The sequence below is a fragment of the Typopeltis vanoorti genome, chromosome 18, assembly GCF_054136105.1.
Source record: "Typopeltis vanoorti isolate ZY-2024b chromosome 18, IOZ_Tvanoo_1.0, whole genome shotgun sequence".
Classification (NCBI taxonomy): Eukaryota; Metazoa; Arthropoda; class Arachnida; order Uropygi; family Thelyphonidae; genus Typopeltis; species Typopeltis vanoorti.
The window spans coordinates 23,024,719-23,043,886 of record NC_143566.1 but is presented as its reverse complement, the minus strand read 5'-3'; the positions used below and the strand labels follow the sequence as shown (position 1 = coordinate 23,043,886).

Sequence of the window (19,168 nt, the reverse complement as noted above, 5' to 3'; positions counted from 1 at the left end):
GAATGTATTCTCGCAAGCTCTCCTGTCAACTTAAGAAACTTTCATAGTGTCTACATATTCGGCTTTGAAATAATGCTGGATCTAATATGCACTTTGCTTATATAATAATAAATATTGCCATGATTAATCATCTTTGTTTTAATGTAAATTGTTTTTAAATGTGGAAAAATAACATTTCAAAAAGCCTCAAACTAAAACTCTATAAAATTATTATTATAAGTATGGAGCTGAGACATAAACATTCAGTGAGAAAGAAATACAGAAAATCAGAGCATTCAAAATGAAATGTTTAAGAAAAATAAGACTCAGTGGTCAGAACACAAAACAAATCGGCAAGTAAAACACGAAACAAACTATTGAGAAGATATCATAGCTAGAATACTTAAACAGCAATTAAGGTGGTTTGGACTTCTCCAGAGAATGTCCTTTCTAAGATAACCAAATATAGTGTGTTTGTTTATGTGAAGAAAAATTAACCCATTAAACTAATAAGAAAGAAAGGAAAAGCTTTCATTTTTTTAAATCCTAGTATTCAGTTTTTTTTTTTTTTTTGAAATAAAAAACATCTTTGAATTAAAGCTGACATTGGCTTTAAGGATTGCAACTGTTTTGTAAATCTAGTTTCTTTATTGTGTTATAGGAATTCAAAGGAGATACCGACCATGAAAAGCTTAAGGCAACCATAATTCTGAGTTATGGCTATGTGTCTCTTCATGCCCCGTCTAACATTCTCACAACACGTATTGAAACACCTATCCTCCGTAGTGTAGCTAGTTACTATCAGACCTTCCGTGTAAGTATATATTTGATGGTTTTAATGCATTAAATACTTGTGAAGTGTATTCAATCAAAAAGTGATTTTCTTCTGTTCTGGTGTAATTTTTATTTTGTTCACCAAAAAAAATTATTATTACACGAGCATCTCCATGGAGTCAGAAGACTCACTGCCGCAGTCTCACTCTAACCATTCACAGTATCTATCACACCTCTCCTGAAACTTATTCACAGTCATAGCACTTTCAACCACCTCTGGCAATCCATTCCAGTTATTTGCCACTCTGCAAGAAAATTCTAGTCCCACTCCCTTAAACAAATTTCAAGGATATTTCCTCATTCTCTTCCTGTCCATCATGTATTGACAAATTCCTTTTGTATCCTTTAGTACTAACTTTAAAAGTGTTTATCATGTCTACTTGTTAAGTGAACTTTATAATTCACACACTTTTAATCTATGCTGATTGGGCACATTCCATAGCTCTGTCACTGTGCCATTTACTCATCTCTGGATCCTCTCCACCACTTCCTCATCTCCAAGTTACATTAAAAGAGAAGTTAGTCCCCCCCCCCCCCAGCCTTGTCATGATTTCATTTGTTCTACTTTTATTTTTGGACAGCCTTTGTAAGTTTCAAGTGCCATCTCTAAATTTTATCTCATAAATCAAATTAAACATACAGATATCTGCAACTAAAACTTAATAAGATCTACATATTGAGCCACTTCATTTGCCCCAATGTTATTTTAGATTTTAGTTGTCCTTTAAGGTTTAATTGCACTTCTATAAAATTTTTTTGGTAAAACAAAGTGTACAGATGCACACTTAAAATTTAATAACAGCCGTATATGAATCTACTTGTTGAGTGTTATATTGGATTGAAATCCAGTCTCTGGGTGAAAGCAGGTGCTATCCACTCAGAACAACTATGCCATTAACTGAATTAAGCAGTATTTTATTTTGGTCACCAAGGCATCCTCAGCATAAAGGAAAGGCATATACATGTATGTAGGCAAACTGAAGGGAAGCAAGCAGCATGATGCTGAAATTGGATAATATTTGTAAAGTCATGATAAGGTGTCTTTGTTATTGGGCTAATGGTTTAATAGCATTCTGCTGGATTTCTGGTGAACTGCAACAAAAAAAGTCTTTCAGATTTAAATCTGCATTTGTATAACAAAAATTTCCTTCTGAACATGTGATTTGCATCATTGTCTGCTCCATAGTCCCTGAGTAGCTGTAGTGTAGCTAAGTTTTTTATACCTCCAGGCAGTTATCAGCTGTTATTCCTCAGACCAAGATCACAAAAATCTATATCCATTCCTTCCATCCTGGGAAGTAGCAGCATAAATTCTTAAAGGATATATAATATCCAAATCTCCTTCAAGCCTTACCAAAAATTACTCTTATCCACTCTTCAGTAGATCCTTTCTAACACTCAGATCAATCTCACATGTACAAAATCTGCTACTGCTGCTGTGAAATTTGACTTACTTGAATTAAGCATCAGGTGATGCTTAATTCAAGATGACAAAGATGACACTTTATATGATAGGATGCAGGTTTAAATCTGAGACTTCTTTTGGAATCTGTCACTGCACTTTAACATTCTCCCAACCTACCTAAATAAATATGCCTACCTCATGCAGTTAAAAATTAGAGACTGTTGCTATTATAGTAAATTGTTATCCCTGTGAACAAGATTGCCTTATCAAATTCATAGAGAATGCATTAAGTTAGAATTGTATTAATAATTACATGATTTTAGCACAAAACTGTACTTTGCCTTCCTTCTGTCCTGTATACACTTTCCATATATATTCTATATGTCCTATGTCCTTTATGTCTATATTATTAATTCAATATTTCACTTTAAGGTGAAATATTGAATTAATTAAATAACATTTAGTTATTCCGAGATGTTTGTCTCTTTAATGAAAAGAAGTAAACATGCAAGGGTGATAAGTATATTAAACATATTACAGATACACATAGTGTTGTTATAGATTTTGCAGCTTATAGTTGAGTGGAGCTTGTGGAGCTCAGTGGATGTGACGTTTGCACACCACGGAGCTTGGCCACACAAAGGAAGATTTGATTTCGAGTCTAGTCGGCGACTAGAGGAAATTTTTCTAAGCCTTTTTTTCGATCGGTTCCCAAGTTAGTCGATCTCTGGCACGGGCAAGCTGGTTTTTCCTCCCGGAAACTCGGGTTTTTCGTCCCGTAAACTCAAAATCGACCGTAGAACCCACATCATTTCAGACATTAAATATATTGGGTTAGGGACCACGAGATGGCGGCACATTTGAGCCATCTCTCTTCACTGTGTACCGTTTAATTGGTGATGGCCTTGGGCCATCTATCTCTGATTGGTACAGTGGAGATTGAACTGCCCACTCAGTCTCCAAAAGTTAGATAGGGCTAAATGGCCTCGTATACGGGAATAAAAAGGTGTTAGCTGATTTTTTTTTTTTAAGTTGAGTGGATTGATATTGGAAAAACAAATTCCCTTTTAGATAATCTTGTTGTTGTGTGGGGGTTCCCCCAATATTCCTCATCTGTCCCTTAGGACCGGTTGAAGTTGTTCCCTCCAGTGAGGGACTTCTAAGTATGTATTTTTTGACTGTAGATCCGTATGTGTTCACATGGCTGGCTTGCCTGTTCTGTCAGATGAAAAACCCCAGTTCCCAGGAGAAAATGTCCTCTACCTCTGTATGAGACCGGCTAACTCACCTTTGGTCAAAAGAGGCTAGATAAAGTTCCACACGTCACAGATGGGAATTGAACCTAGGTCTTACTGACCAAAGGGCTTCGTCTATAACTGAACTACAGAGGCTCTTCCCTTTTAGGTAATAAGAGTGTCATTGTATCTTATGAATTCATAATCATTACCTAGTTTACTGGTACAACTTGAGCAGTGCATAAACCTTTAATTTAGCAGTAAGTCATTTACAGCTTTCAGCACATACAAACCACGTGTATAATGTGCATATAGCATCAGTCAATGTTCGAATGTCTCCCTTTTGCCTTTACACATGCCCAAAGTCTGTGAGGCCACATATCGATGTTGACACACACAACATCCAACAGAAACTGCCACTGCATGCTTCAAATCCACCTTCAGGCTTGCAATGCTGGGATGTCATTTCTTGCAGCTACTCACTGAAGTTCCGATCAAAAGTTGAACTCAAACAGATTCAAATCGGGACTTCCAGACATCTAATCACATGGCAATATGTGGTTGAGCACATTCCTCTCCAACCACTGTTGTGTGGTCCTCACCTTGTGTGCAGGGACTAAGTCCTGTTAGAAGGTCCACTGCCTGCCGTGAAATAAAGTGTCATTCAGGGGGCTAATTACAGGTTCCAGTACGGTGTCTGGATACATTTTGGTGGAGGTTTTGACCCCTCTCTTACAGAAATGCAACTTGTATATCCCTGATATGTCACCCCCACCAAACCATCACTGATGCAGGGTGATGACCACTCTGAATTCTGAGTGCTATGGCACATACTGTGTGACCATCTGAGGCATATTCAATTGTTTTGGTGGTTAAACATCTCTTCAATGGTGAAAATCTTCTCATCTGTGAAGGGGATATCTCTGTGTCTGTTATTCGCATGTTGCCAGAGAAGTGCCTTTAATTTTATCACCCTCTGCCCTATAAGTTGTGCTGTTAGAAAGTGTCCAGTAGAACAACATTTGAAATGAACATTTCACAGAGAAAAATGTGGTGTGTATCTCTTACAACCTTGCTTTCTGCATTCTCACAGGATTGCAGCATGGCATGCCTTCACAGCACTCACAAGCATGTTGCATTCTAGCGCAGCATGGCTGACCTTTTCTTTGATGGTCATACATGTCTTCTGTATCATTATAACAGTTAATAGTCTGATACACAAACATCCTACTAACGCTGAGTGTTTTTTAGTGTGTTGAAAATAACAGATGGCTGCATTCCAACTTTTTGGAATGCTATTACAGCTACACAGTTCTCACAGTAATGTTAACTCATACAGTTAGACAATTCTACCTCTACTGATAAACACGCAAATGTTGGCTGTGCACAGTGCCACTAGCAGATCCACTCTTGCACAATTCTGTGGTAGTGCAGGGGTGTATGTGGAAGTTGTAACAGTATTTATGACAAGACTATATATATAATAGATTAGATAATTACATTATAGTGATCAAGAGGTTAAAGACTTAATTCAGAGCAGTTATTGTTAAGAGAAGATAACTAAACTGACACGTCTATTACTTTTGATTCTCTTTTAACATGTCTGTATTATGTAAATTTGTTCATACACAATAACTAAATAGGAGACTAAAATTACAAAATTGGGTTAGCTTATATGCAATTTTTCATGATCTGACTATGCTTGATGCTATTGAGTAACACCAAGTATATGTGAAAAATGCCATCTCGCTGAACTTAGTGGCCCTGCAGAGGAATACATGAAACACATCTCACCTTCTCTTCCCCCCCCCCCCCATATACGTGCATTTTTTCTCTTTTCCAGAGTTTGCGTACTTTTCTTGATAAGTGTGTAATATAGCATCACAAACATGAGGCATCCTGGTTATTATAATCCAAGTAATCTGTGAAAATGAAAAGCCTTACATATTGAGGAAAAGCTTGAAATAATAAAATGTTTTGAAAGAAATGAGAGAACATGCTATAATGACAGCAACAGGCCTGAAGGAATCAACATTGCACATCATTATGGACAATGCTGTGAAAATAAAAGAAACTTTTTGGAGGGTCAACTATGAGTGCTACATAGATAATTAGAACAAGGCTTAAAGAAATGCAGTATTATATTTTTTCATTTATTAGAAATTTCTAATAAATTTATTAGAAATTTATGAGAAATTGCAGATGCTTAAAACTGTAGTAAGTTTTGTTGTTTTAGTGTACAACAACACCACTAACACTAACTACAGTATAACTATGAAACAGTACATATTTTCAGTGTTTTGTCCCTAATACCATTTTCCTCATAAGTCCTGTTATTTTTTATAGCACAAAGCTTCAAAATGTGGTGATTTTTAGAACACTGCTGTGTTATACACCTACTAGCCACTGAATTAGAAACTTTCATTTAATACTGTGTTGGACCTCCTTTAGCCTAAAATACAGCACATGGATTTGTGAAGTGCTATTACAGCTACACGGTTCTCACAATCTCTCTGCTGCATGTTAACTCATACAGCTGACTCAGATTTGACAGAAGAGGACTTTCCTCATGGATCTGTTTTTGTAACATGTATCATACATTATCAATGGAATTCAGATGTGGGTGTTATGGTGGTCAGGGAAGATGGTGGAAGTCACTGTGATGCTTGCCTAACGACTGCTGAACAATTCTTGCATGATTGACTGTAGCATTGTTATTCATGAAATGGCTTTCACCTCCTGGATAAAAAGTCAATGTTACAGGATGGACTTCATCAGCAGCAATGTTCAGATGTACTTTGAAGAACACCCATACCTTCCAGCAATATGAAGGCACTAATTTCTATACCAACGGAACATGCCCCACATCATGATACTACCTCCAGAAACTTGACTATATATTTTGTTTCTGAGTTGTGTTCACAAGGCAAACTGGGTTCATTGCTTCATGGAACTTACACCAAACTCTCTGCCTACCATTGCTACAGAACAAGGTATACTGTGACTTGTCTAACCATGTGATTTTTTTTTCCATTGTCCAGTTACAGTGTTCCTAACATCACTGCGGATAAAATTTCCAGTTCTCAGAAATCAGTGGTTTCCATATAGGCATATGACCAATACCAATCCTCTTCAATTATCTGCACATAGTTTGATGAGATATGGGTCAGAAATGGCCTTCATTAAATGCTTTGGTCAATTGCTGCATTCACAAAGTTGTGCTTGTCTGTACAAGCCTTCACAGATGACAGTCAATCTTATTCCTGATAGAATATCTTAAACAAGTAAATAGGTTATATTTCCACTGATTAAACACCCAGCATATTTCACCTATTGAGAAACCAGTAAGCTCTGCTGTTTCAAAATCATGGTTCCAGCCAGATGGACACCTACAATAAGCCTTTATCGATCTCTGAAAGATCCTTTGTTTTTTCCATCGTGATTAACACTATTGATGATTAGTGACCAGCAGCATTCTTAAATTGTTACCTAGAACATGTGGTGACACACATGATGAAGCGTTTTGCATATATACTGCCTAAGTGATGTTTATGTGAGATAAGAAACCTTTATATGCATAAAGGTTTCTAATTCAGTGGCTGGTATATGTAGGAGAAACTACAGTACTTCTGTTACTGAGTAATTTCTCATTTATCTAGCTTCTTAATAACCAGATCTTTAGTTAAGTGACTCTTGAATGGGTTAGTGTTTCAAGTGAGTGCTGCTGGAGTATCATGTATCAAGCATATTTGAGAAGGGGATAAGAAAAATTCTGGAAGAGAAGAATAAGCAGGATTTAGGCCAAAAAGTTCAGGAATTTTTTTTAAGACACGCAATTCAGAAGTCATGGGAATATAACAAGGATCTATAATTAAGTTTTGTAGATTTGGAAAAGGCATGTGATAACATGCTAAGAGAAAAGCTGTTGAGTGGACATTATTTGAGCATTATGTACCCAATATTTCATTTGTAAGTCATCAGTTAGATTTGAAATACATACAGGAAAATGGTTTCATGAACAATCAGGTGTGAGACAAGGGTACTCTCTCTCCATTGCTATTCATTATCTGTATGGATCACATTATAAAGGAAAGTGACACTAAGCCTAATATCAAAGTTGAGAGATGTTAATCTCAGCTCTTCATGTAACTGATGCTGCACACCTAAGTAAATTGAGTACATGTCTTCAGGATTCATTATCTAAATTTAGTAATTGCTGTAACAAATTTGACATGAAAATTAGCATCATAAAGAAAAGACTGAAAATAGGCATCAACATTGAAACCATCTGCATTCAGTATTGAAAACCTATAGAACTAGTAAAATCAACTATTTAGCCACATTTTTATTATCATCATCTGACTTCAATGAAGTTATGGCTCATTTTGGGAAGTCCCACTGTCACTGACATATTCTTTAGGAAAAGTGTGATGAGTAATGATAAAAGAAGCTGATATTTGAGTTTCTGTTTCAGCAGGTGTGGTTTTTCAGATATTGTTTCAACCTAGTGATTTCCATCTGTTTCAGGCTCTTTACTTTTTTTTTCACATAAAACTGCTTCTCTGTTGATTTTTCATAGTTTTCTTTGAGTTGAAATGTGGAGAATGTGGAATATACAGTAATGTATTCTTTAAGCTACATGCATGGAGAATTTCACCCAAGTCTGCAACCCTGACCTTCACAGTTCTCCCTTTCCCTGCATATCACTACTTGGCTTCCTCTGGCCACACCAACAACCATTAATCACACAATAATTATTGCACCTCTCTTTAAACTGATTTATCATCAGGACACTTAAAACTACCTCTAGCAATTCATTCCATTCATTTATTACTCTTCAAGCAAAAAATCTAATCTGCACACCTTTACTAACAACACTCTTACACAACTTTTTCTGGAAAACATTAAGCAATTTTGGAGAGGTTTTTCTCAATGCCTCAAATGCTCAAGATTATAGAATTTGGAATTGTATAGTATCAGGAAGCAATGTCTTGGAGCACACCCAAGTTTTGGGTGGGAAGATATGGATGTGATGTGTTTGTTCCAGGAAAAAGTCATTAATGAAGTCATTTCAAGAATAGGAATGTGATTTTGCCTGAAGATTTGAATGTTATCAAAGGTAAAAGACAAATGGAGTGAGATCTTTCTAATGAGAAATAACATAGAAAATATGTTTTTAGTTACACTTAAAGTTCAGCGAAGCTATTGTCTCACTGGAGAATGCTCAGGAAATCAATGTTGAATATATTTGCCTTGGAAAATCTTGAAGCTTGGGTCATTTGAGCACTACTAGAGTGGTCAAATGAAGAAAAGGAATGAGGTACACTGTCATCACAAAATTATAGATAGTATTTGAGATTTGTGAAAGGTGGTCATGAAGAGCATGGATTACTCCAACACTAATAGGGAAATAAGCCGTGGCTTCCTGACTTGTTGGTGTCTATGCCCCAGAGGAAGGAAGATAACAATGCCTTTTATTCAGATTTACAAAAAGTAAAAGATAAAACAAATCCTAATGATTATATATTAATAATGGGAGATTTCAATGCCAGAGTAGGGAATGTTCCACTAGGTACAAATATAGGAATAAATGGTGAAACAACATGCAATAGAAATGGATACAGACTTATGGATTTTTCCACATATAATAACTTTACTTTTTTCAAGCATTAAGATTGCCATAAATTCACTTGGGAAACAAATCCAAAATGGGTAGATGCTATAATAGCTAATAGGAAAATAGCTAATATGATACTAGGTAGCCAGGTATTTACAAGTGCAGAAATAGAATCTGATAATTATCTCTTATAAGGAAAATTAAGAATACCTCCAAGATGGTTTAAAATTAACCAAATTAACAATCAGTGCTAAGAGAAATCTCCAAGAATCCCAGAGTTCAACTCTTAAATGATAAAAGTATTAACTACCTTTACTTGCAAAGAATAAATGGAAATTTAGAGCAAATAAAAGAAAATGATGATATAGAGATAGAATGGAATAATTAATTCCATTCTATCTCTATTAATAAGAAAAGAGAAACATGGGATAATTTCATAACAAAATTGGAAAGATATCTTGCAGTGCCTCTTGTTGGTCGATTGGTAGAGCCTCTGCTACTAATGGCTCAGCAAAAAGTTAAGCAAGTTTGAGCTCGGTTAGCAGTTGGAAGTGGATTAATCATTCGATACTGTTGGCACACTCTTCCTCGATGAGTGTTTGGACTCCCTAGAGGTGTCACATAATAATAATAATCCTATTCAGCAAACAACTTTTAAAATTATTTAACAACAGCAAGAAAAAATCCCAGAAAGTTGGAATAAGGACAATTATCATCCCAATATTTCAAAAAGGATAAGTGCAACTATGACAATTACCGAGGAATAAGTCTTCTAAAGGCTGGTTATTAGTTTTATGCATGAATATTAACTTCAAAACTTAAATCATATGTAGAAGATAAATTTTGCGAAGAACACGTCTTCGAAAATGGCTGATCATGCATTGACCACCCAGCTTTTACATCAAAAATCCTAATGGAAAAACATTACGAATACAACATAGAAATACAAATAGAATTTGTAGACTGCAAGAAAGCCTTTGACAGAATCTTAAGGAACAAACTGTGGACCCTACTCAAGAATCTAAACATGCCAAATCAGCTGCTTGCTGTAATAACTAACATGTGTCAGAACAACCAAACAGCTGTAAGAATCAGTGAAAATATTACAGAATGGAAATCAATGAACAGAGGGATCCATCAAGGATGCCCAATGTCACCGTGCTTATTTAACATCTATATATATAGATGTAAAATTAAAGAAATGGAAGTAAAACATAAAGCTAACATTTAAACTGGATTATGAAACTATACTTAATACCCTTTTGTTTGTAGATTAGCAGATAATCATAGCAAGAAGTGAAGATGAACTCCAAAGATCAGTATGCCTTAAACAAAAGTGCAAAAAAAATTTGGAAATCAAATATCAACAAATGAAGCAAAAACCATGACTTTTAAAGGACCATTTCCAGTCAGAAGTAAAATCATGATTGAAAATAAAATTTTAGAACAAATGAACTGCTTCAATTACCTTGGATATGTATCATATACAAAAGAAGCAGACACTGACATCAAAATTTCTAAAAGATAACAGGAATAATAAATAATATTTTCAAACCTAACAAAGTTCTAAAGCATATAAGAATAAGAGTTTATAAAGTTTTGACAAGCTCTACTGTACAGAAGTGAATTATGAACCATAAAAGCTGCAGAAACAAAAAGTATAGAAACTGGAGAAATGAATTTCCTGTGCAGGACAGCAATCTATACTCTCTGGGACAATAAAATAAAATTAAATGAAAAGCACAAAAATTCATGAACTAAAAATAGACTCGGTATTGGCCAAATTATATTATTATTATTATTAATAGAAGTATTTCTTCCAGCTTAGCACATCATTTCTGTACGTCTAACCCACATGATAGAGTGGCAAAATAGCTCCATGCCATATTTAGACGACGATTATAGACATCGTTTATTCAAGGAAGCCACAAGGAAGCTAGCTAGTAATCACATTATATGTTTACAACAAACACACAGGCGTGATAATGATTAAGAACAATAAATCCACTCAGTCTCTGTCACGTGAACTTGCAACCTTAGCTACTAGAGTGTTTACAACATTTTTAATGTTCCTTTCAATTTGCATTTATTAGTATTTTTTATACTTTTCCATCAACACCTTGAAAAAGCTAGACAGTTTGCTAGCGAAACTGGTAGGCAAAGAATGTTAAAATATTTGTATATGGTCAGTATTAAACAATAAGTTTTTTATGCTTATTATTATTATTATCCAGGTCTCCATGGAGTCAAAAGATTCATTGTGGGAGGTGATTTTTAGGAAACATAAAGTTTATCATACCACTCCATGAACTCATTGACTGTTCTTGCTGTAACCACTCTCTCAGACAATGCATTCCATGGTTCAACCACCCTCCACGCAAAGAAACCACTCCTCACCCTCTTGCTCACAGCTTCCTTTCATAACTTCCAGGGATGGCTCCTTCTCATTGCTCCTTCCCTTCCGTTCCACCAAGTGAAAGAACTTCCCAATGTCTACCCTTTAACTGCATCTCAACAGTTTAAAAGTCTTGATGATATCACCTCTCCTTCTTCTGTCTACCAAACTCTGCAGTCCACATTCCCTCAGTCGATCCTCGTATAACAGGACTGTACAATGTCAGTTGATACAACTGACATTGTACAGTCCTGAAAATATATGTGAATATATATTTACACATAAGAATATATGAATATATATTATATGAATTATTATATAATTAATTAAGAATATATGAATATTGAAAGAAAGTGGATTGAACATATCGAAAGAATGGACTGTTCAAGACTACCCGAAAAATACTCTGATACACCCAGTTGGAGGATATAGAAGTCAGTGATGACTAAGCAAAAGATGGCATGAGATGACCAAAACAGGCCACTGTGCTTAAATCCCTGAAAGGATGATGATGACTAATAGGGAAATATGAAGAGAAGAAACCAACTATCATGACTTATTAAATGATGAGAGAAACTGGCAACCTTAGTTACAAAGGACAAAATACAAAATCGCAAGATTGTAATTTGATGAGAGGCATCCTTGTTAGACCCTGGAAATATCAAGAGCAGTCACACAAAATTTTATCAGACTTTATTGCAGCTTATACCCAAAGGTAGGTAATGGTGGCTAGATCTACTGTGAAAGAAGAGTTACAAAATCTGTATTATTAATTACTAATTACCATATTTGCCGGCGTATAAGACACACTGGCCTATAATGGCCCCTTTTTTGTACACATTTTTTAGGAAAAAAACTTTATTATTGAAATTATAATGAATTTACAGTATTTCAAATATAAAGTAATAAGTAAGTATTATTTCTGGGAAATTCCCATGTAACTCCTCTTAAAAACTATTATTATTATTACGGCTATTTTTTTTTGCCTGTCTTCATTTAGGAGTGTCCCTTATTTTAAATACATTGGCTCTTTTCTCAAGAATTCTTAGGGTATTATACATGTATTTTAAAGGTAAATACATGCAGATTAATAGAGGAAGAAATTTTGCACATACCTTGTTTGGAAGTTAGGATGTCTTCTTTCTCCATACTTCTGCTGTTTGCTGTTTAAAAAAAAAAAAAAAAAAAAAAGGGGGGGGGGGTCGGAAACGTGGAGAGAGGGTGTTTGATAAATTAGAAAACCCAGGTTTTTTTAAAATAATATATATACATCATTATATTTCAGGGCTCTTTTTGGGAAAGGGTTATATGGTAAACTGGGGCGGGGGGAGACCATAATAAGTAGATCTACTTTCAACAAATACCTAATCTAACTAGGAAAGAGTACCCATCTTTTAATCTTCTTCATCAAAACCCAGAAATTCATCTGCAGAGCTAAATTAAGAAACACGTGAAACCTCTTTAAATCAGAATCTGAGTCTTCATACAACAAATTGTCCTCTGTACCATCCAGTGCATTACTAATGCCACACTTAAATGATTTAACCACTGTCTCGGCTTTCACAGCATCCCATGAAGCTTCGACCCCACTCACAAACTTTCGAAATGCTAGGCTTCTTCCTGATGGCGTAACCTCAAAATCTGAAGACTGCATCCAGCTGTTCCACTTCTCCTTCATAAATCCCTTAAATGGTTTATTAATACATTCATCTAAAGGTTGAAGCTGACTAGTTAGACCTCCTGCAATTACAGCTAACTGAGTTTTCAGTTCCTTCAGTTTATTTTTAACATCTTCTGTTCTGTGAGAACGAAACTGATCCCATACTAGCAGGGCAGGCTCCTTCAACAGTCTGCTAGGGTGCCTAGACCAAATTTTACCTATCCATAACTTCTTTCCTCCTCCATCCATCCAGCCTTTTGCATGAACATGTACAAACGCTCCTTTAAGCAGTTTTTCTTTGGGTGGCATCTTCCTTTTAAAAATCAATAGTGGCGGCAATTTTGTCCCATCTGCACAGAAGGATAAAACAACCGTGTAGTGAGTTTTTTTTTTTTTTTTGAATCTACGGTTTTTTTTTTTGAGGGCACATCAAAAGTCAGCGGAACCTCGTCCATGTTTCCTATTTGCGCAAGTTTAAATTTTTCTCGTTTCCTTGTGTTAATGACGAATCGATGAAATTCAATCATTTTTTCTTCATGTTCAGCTGACATCTTTTGTGATATTTTTATTTTAGTCTGCATACATAGCTGATTTCTCTTCATGAATCTTCGATAATGATGTTGATCCAGTCAAGTTGGCGATCCCTCTGTTAGTGGCTATTGCTTTTGCTTGATGAATAGTCATTTTATAGACACTGAAAGTCCCACTTTTCTGTGGTCTAAAATCCAAGTATTTAGTTCTGCCTCAAGTTCTGGCCGTTTTGCAGTTCGACTTCGTATGTTATGTTTACTGTGAGTTGTTTTTTTTTTTAGATCCTCTTCCCGATTCTGCCAAGTTCTTATCATTTTCTCAGTTTGGGGTGGCCCGAAATGCCTTTCTACAGCCATGTTCTTTAGCATACGCAATCACATGTAGTATTGTATGCAATATTGTAACAATGCCAACTTTTTTCAGCCATAATTTGCCAAGAAATTTAGAGAACATTTAACGGCAGAAATTTATCACCGTTCACAACAATCGTGACAACAATTGGAAAGTTTAAACGAACTTTCTAAACATACAGCTGTGATCATCGATGACAGCGCATCCACTGGACTCTATGTAACTGGAATGCTCTCACACACTGCAAGGAAGCAAGAAAGAAATTGTGTAACTTGGAACAGAGAAAATTTCCAGAAATGAAAGTAATAAAAAACTGAGTATCGGCGTATAAGACGCACCCTGTTTTTCAGACCTATTTTGAAAGAAAAAAAGTGCGTCTTATATGTTGGCAAATACGGTAATTGGTATTCCTCCAAGAGATGGAATTGAGTGTTGATGACATCTTCAGTTTCCTATTTTTTGAGGGAAATGAGGTGAGTGCAGTGAAAGGATAGCTTGACTGCTTATGTTTCTCTCAGCTTTTATTTTCTGGAGCTCAAATTTTGGATACAAGTAGAGGAAATATGTCTGGACCAGAGATCTACTTGTTGGTATCACTACTATTAGACATTCATCAGCAATTCATAATGTAGTGCAAGGTGATTTTCCTTGGTAATCCATACTTCAGTTATAAGAGAAGATTGATGTCATCAGGTCACCCTTATTTTTGGGTGATGGTAGCATGTTGCTATCAAGATGTGTGAGAGAATGAGCAAACATGGAAGGATAGAAGATTCACACAATATGTGTTGCAAGAAGTCAGAAATCTTGACTGATGTTTGAGTTGTAGGTAAATTTCTTTTCTGATGTTAAAGATTGCAGTGCAAGTTGGCTGCAAAGTTCAAATTTTAGATTTGAACCACTTTGACCTTACCAGATATTTATCTCGGATTGTTTCGACAGACTTCAAGAACTGATGCTTTAATATTGGTTAGCAATTTTTCATAGAAAGATGATACTTAATTCCAGAAAAGATTGTTTCAGTAATTAGGCCAAAAGGTATTTGGATCACAAAAATAATAAGGTTATTCAGGAGGAGTAGAACTCATTGTCATTCATCCAATTTGGCTATAATGTAATTTCAGTGGATACAAACAACAAAGGGGTGGATGGAGGACTTTTTTTTTTTTTTTTTTAAGTGACTTTAATTTTCAAGAAGGTAGTTGATATTTGCAATGTATTTAGAAAGAGAGCTGATGAAGAGAATTTCCAGGAGGATAGTGAGGAATATCTGATACTCTATTATTATTATTATTATTATTATTATTTATTAACACTAGACCTCAATGGAGTCAATCACTCATCATGGGAGGCAAACACTGTTAGATACAAAGCCCGTTAACCTCCCTACCTGCGAGGTGGATGAAATAGTGAGACCAAATTGCACTTCTTATCCATGTTATTCAATAGAGGTTACAGAATTGTATCCAGATTTAGCTTGACATCTATAGATGTCATGACCGGTTGGGGAGTTAAGCCGTGTTTTAAACTCAGTGTACATGCATTCACCATAATGTCAAGCACCACATTCCACTCACCAGCTACTCTCCATCCAAAGAATCTGCTCCTTATGCCCTGCTCACATCCTCCTTATATAGCTTCCAGATATACCCTCTTGTTCTACCCCCTTCTCCCATTCTACAAAACATTTCTTCCACATTAACCTTTATCAACTTAAATATCTCAATCATATTCTCTCTCTTACCTCCTGTTTAAGGCTATGCAGACTGCATTCCCTCAATCTGTCCTCATATCAGACATTCCAAAGACCGTTATACCTTAGTCTTCTCTTGATTCTTTCCAGTATATCCTCATACCTACGAAAACCAGGTGACAAAATCTGTGCACAGTAATCCATATGAGGCCTGATCAAGGCCTTATACAATGAAATCAGAACCTCTTTATTTCTACAAGTTAAGGTTCTCCATATCATAGCCATAATTTGATGTGATGTCTTCACAACTTGTTCAGTTTGGCTCCGAACTTCAGATCCTTGTCCACCACAATTCCATGGTTTCTTGTCTCCTCAACTTCCTCTAAAATTTTGCTTCCAAGTGTATATTCTGCATCCCATTGGCAACATTGAATTGCCAGTTCCACATTGCCCACTCATATAATCTGTTCAAGTAATCCTGTAAGGCCACATCATCTTCTCAATTCCTCATTGTTCTCCCATTTTGCATCATCTGCAAACAGTTGTGTATCACCAGTTAAATCTGTAAATATACAAATTAAATAACAATAGTCCCAAAACTGACCCCTGCACCATACCACTAGTGACTTTCCTTTTTCACATTTCTCCTACTACAGAACAAATTTCCGCCCAACATTACGGCCCTCTTTGCCCACGTACTACAGTCCGGTTACTTCGTGTGGCAAAACAGATTTTACAGATTTCTCTTGCTTGTTTTCTCCTCATCCAAAGCATGAATTATCTTGCTCATTCTCCCTTCTGGATAGCAACTTTATGGACTCTCTCATTAATCATGATTATTATTACGTGACACCTTCAGGGAGTGCAAAGACTCATCGAGGGAGGGCAACTACTCTACAACTCTGTCTCCACCACTCATTTCACCAACTACAACGAACCACAACTACACCAACGCCATCTACTGCTCACAACCACAACTAGTATTTTCACAAACATGCATCCATGCCCATGGCGGGATTCGAACCTGCAGCCTTTTGACTGGAGAGCAGATAAGCTAACCAGGCTGGCAAAAAAAGTTCCTCTAGTCAGCAACTAGAACTGAACTTATGATGCTCTCTTCAGGTGAACAAGTACATAGAAGGCACATACTACTTCCACTGAGCTACATAACCATACCATTACATTAATCAATCCTCTAACAATGAAATCTCCATACCCTGCTTTTCTTGAATGATTTATCACCTCTTTTTTTTTTCTTTTTATCTTCTTCTTTCATTCTAATCTTTTGCACTCTCTCATTTGTTTCCACTCAATGTCTAATATCACTCTGCTTATGTTCACTTAAATAATTTGTCCCCACAACTGCCACTAATTCACTTGCTCATTTTCTCCTCATCCAAAGCACAAATAATCTTGCTTAATCTCCCTTCTGGATTGTGACCTTATGGACTCTCTCTCATTAGCCAATCCTCTAACAATGGAATCTCCATACACTTCTATTCTCGAATTATTCATCGCCTCTTTTTCTGTTTTTTTTTTCTTTCATTCTATTCTTTTGCACTCTTTCATTTGTTTCCACTTCAACGTGTAATGCTAGTCCACATGTTCATCATTTCATTTTTCAAATTGAATTGAAACTAAATGCTTTCTGTAGCTAAAGAATATGCAGGTATATGAGGTGGTTGAAAAGACCCAGAGACGAGTGACCAAGATGGTGACAGATCTTTGGAATACTCCCTACAAAAATAGGTTGAAGGTTTGTGGGTTAGAAAGTTCACTTGATAGGCAGAAAAGGGAGGGAGGGACATGATAGAAACTTTTTATAAAATTGATGCAAGTGAAATTTTTCAATATGTGACAAATTGTCACAGAACTAGGGGCCATCATGGAAGTTGTGTGAGAGTGTGGTTAGTAGGGATGTTCGGACCAGATATTTTCCATGGAGAGTGATAAGTGAGTGGAATGGATTGCCAGAATTAGTTGGGAGTTCCCTGATGGTGAAAGGAGAGGTATGATAGGATTTGTGTATATGATGGTTGATTTGGGTCTTCTGCGATGAGTCTCCAAACTCCATGGAGATGCTGTAAATAATAATGATAATACCATTTAAATGTGTACATAACATGTGATAATTATTGAAAAGAAATTATGTGAAATTAATTTTGTTTTTAATTTGTGTTAATTTGCTTCAAAAGTTTCATTTATTTTCGTTAATGAATCCTCAAAGAAACTAACAGTAACAAAATGCTCACTGGATCTTGTACTGCTTATTTCTTTATTAACATTTGCCATATTTTTTTGGACCATAAGAAGCAACTTTTTATGTAGAGAAATCAGCTTAGAATTGGGGTACGTCTTATTGTTCGAAGGTAGGTGATACTGGGTAAGTCTTGGATTCCCACGTGTTTGATGTGAGCCAAACACGTCTGGCTGTGGGAATCCCCGATTTACATATGAAAACTTACCAGCGTCAGTAGTAGTTGGTGGGTGAGTATATACGGTTTTGAACGGACAAGATGATTGCTAAGTCTTTTAACAAGTGCAGCATAAATAACGCAATAGATGTACTGAAGATGACTTAGTTTTTGAAGAGAGTGATAATAATAGTTCAGACAATAATATGAAAAGTGACAGTAACGAGACGAGTGAAGACGAACTGAATGCTACTGGTATAAGTTATGGTAAAAATAAATGAAATTTAGGGTTTGTGAATATTTTTATATAATATATTTTTTCTAAAAATGTGTTTTGTAAATTTGGGATGCTTCTTATCATCCAAAAAATACAGTATATCATAGCGAATTAGATATCTTCTATATATTATAATGCACTCCAGAAACTACATGAAAATAAATTAGCCAAGTGAATAAAACCGAAAATGTTGTTTATAATATAATTCTATAATATCAACAAATCAGAGGAAATGAAAGTGTTCACTATATTGTAACTAATTTTCTGATTTGTGCTTGTTCCATTGGAAGAATGGCATTTCCATGAAGCTCAAATCTTCGCTTCTTTCTATCAAACAGGCTAATCAGCCAGAGAAAACAAACAAGTCTGTCACTCATCTTTCCACATTATTTATTTATTTATTTTTTGGCACATATCAGGCTGCATCCAACTAATCCCATTTCATCTTTTCAGGAAAGACAGAACTCTGTGATTAAAAATGATCTATGTTGTTGGACAGCACTAAATGCTTAACTGATCCATGAAGAAATGTTTAACAGTGAAATACTTCTGTTGATCGAAATCTTGTGATAATTACTGTTCTGCATATTTGTTTCAAATAATAGTCAGTATGGTAGTAGATAAAAATAAATATATATAAATCAAACAATTTTTATTTTTTCCATTTTGGTAAATTATTTTATATTTATAATGAAAAGAGAACTTCTTTTCAACAATAGTGAAGGCAAAAAAATGTAAAGTATTAAATATACAAAACCTTTGAATGAGTACTTTTAA

General features: G+C 35.6%; 1 protein-coding gene across 2 annotated transcripts in view; it reads left to right on the top strand.

Annotated features, from left to right (window-relative positions):
- Window positions 1–19,168, top strand: part of c11.1 (maestro heat like repeat family protein c11.1) — a 763,927-nt gene that overhangs the window by 325,068 nt on the left and 419,691 nt on the right. For both annotated transcript variants that reach the window (XM_090407949.1, XM_090407950.1), the window contains exon 20: window positions 641–793. In XM_090407949.1, coding sequence (XP_090264075.1) covers window positions 641–793 — 153 coding nt within the window. The remainder of the gene's footprint in view (window positions 1–640; window positions 794–19,168) is intronic.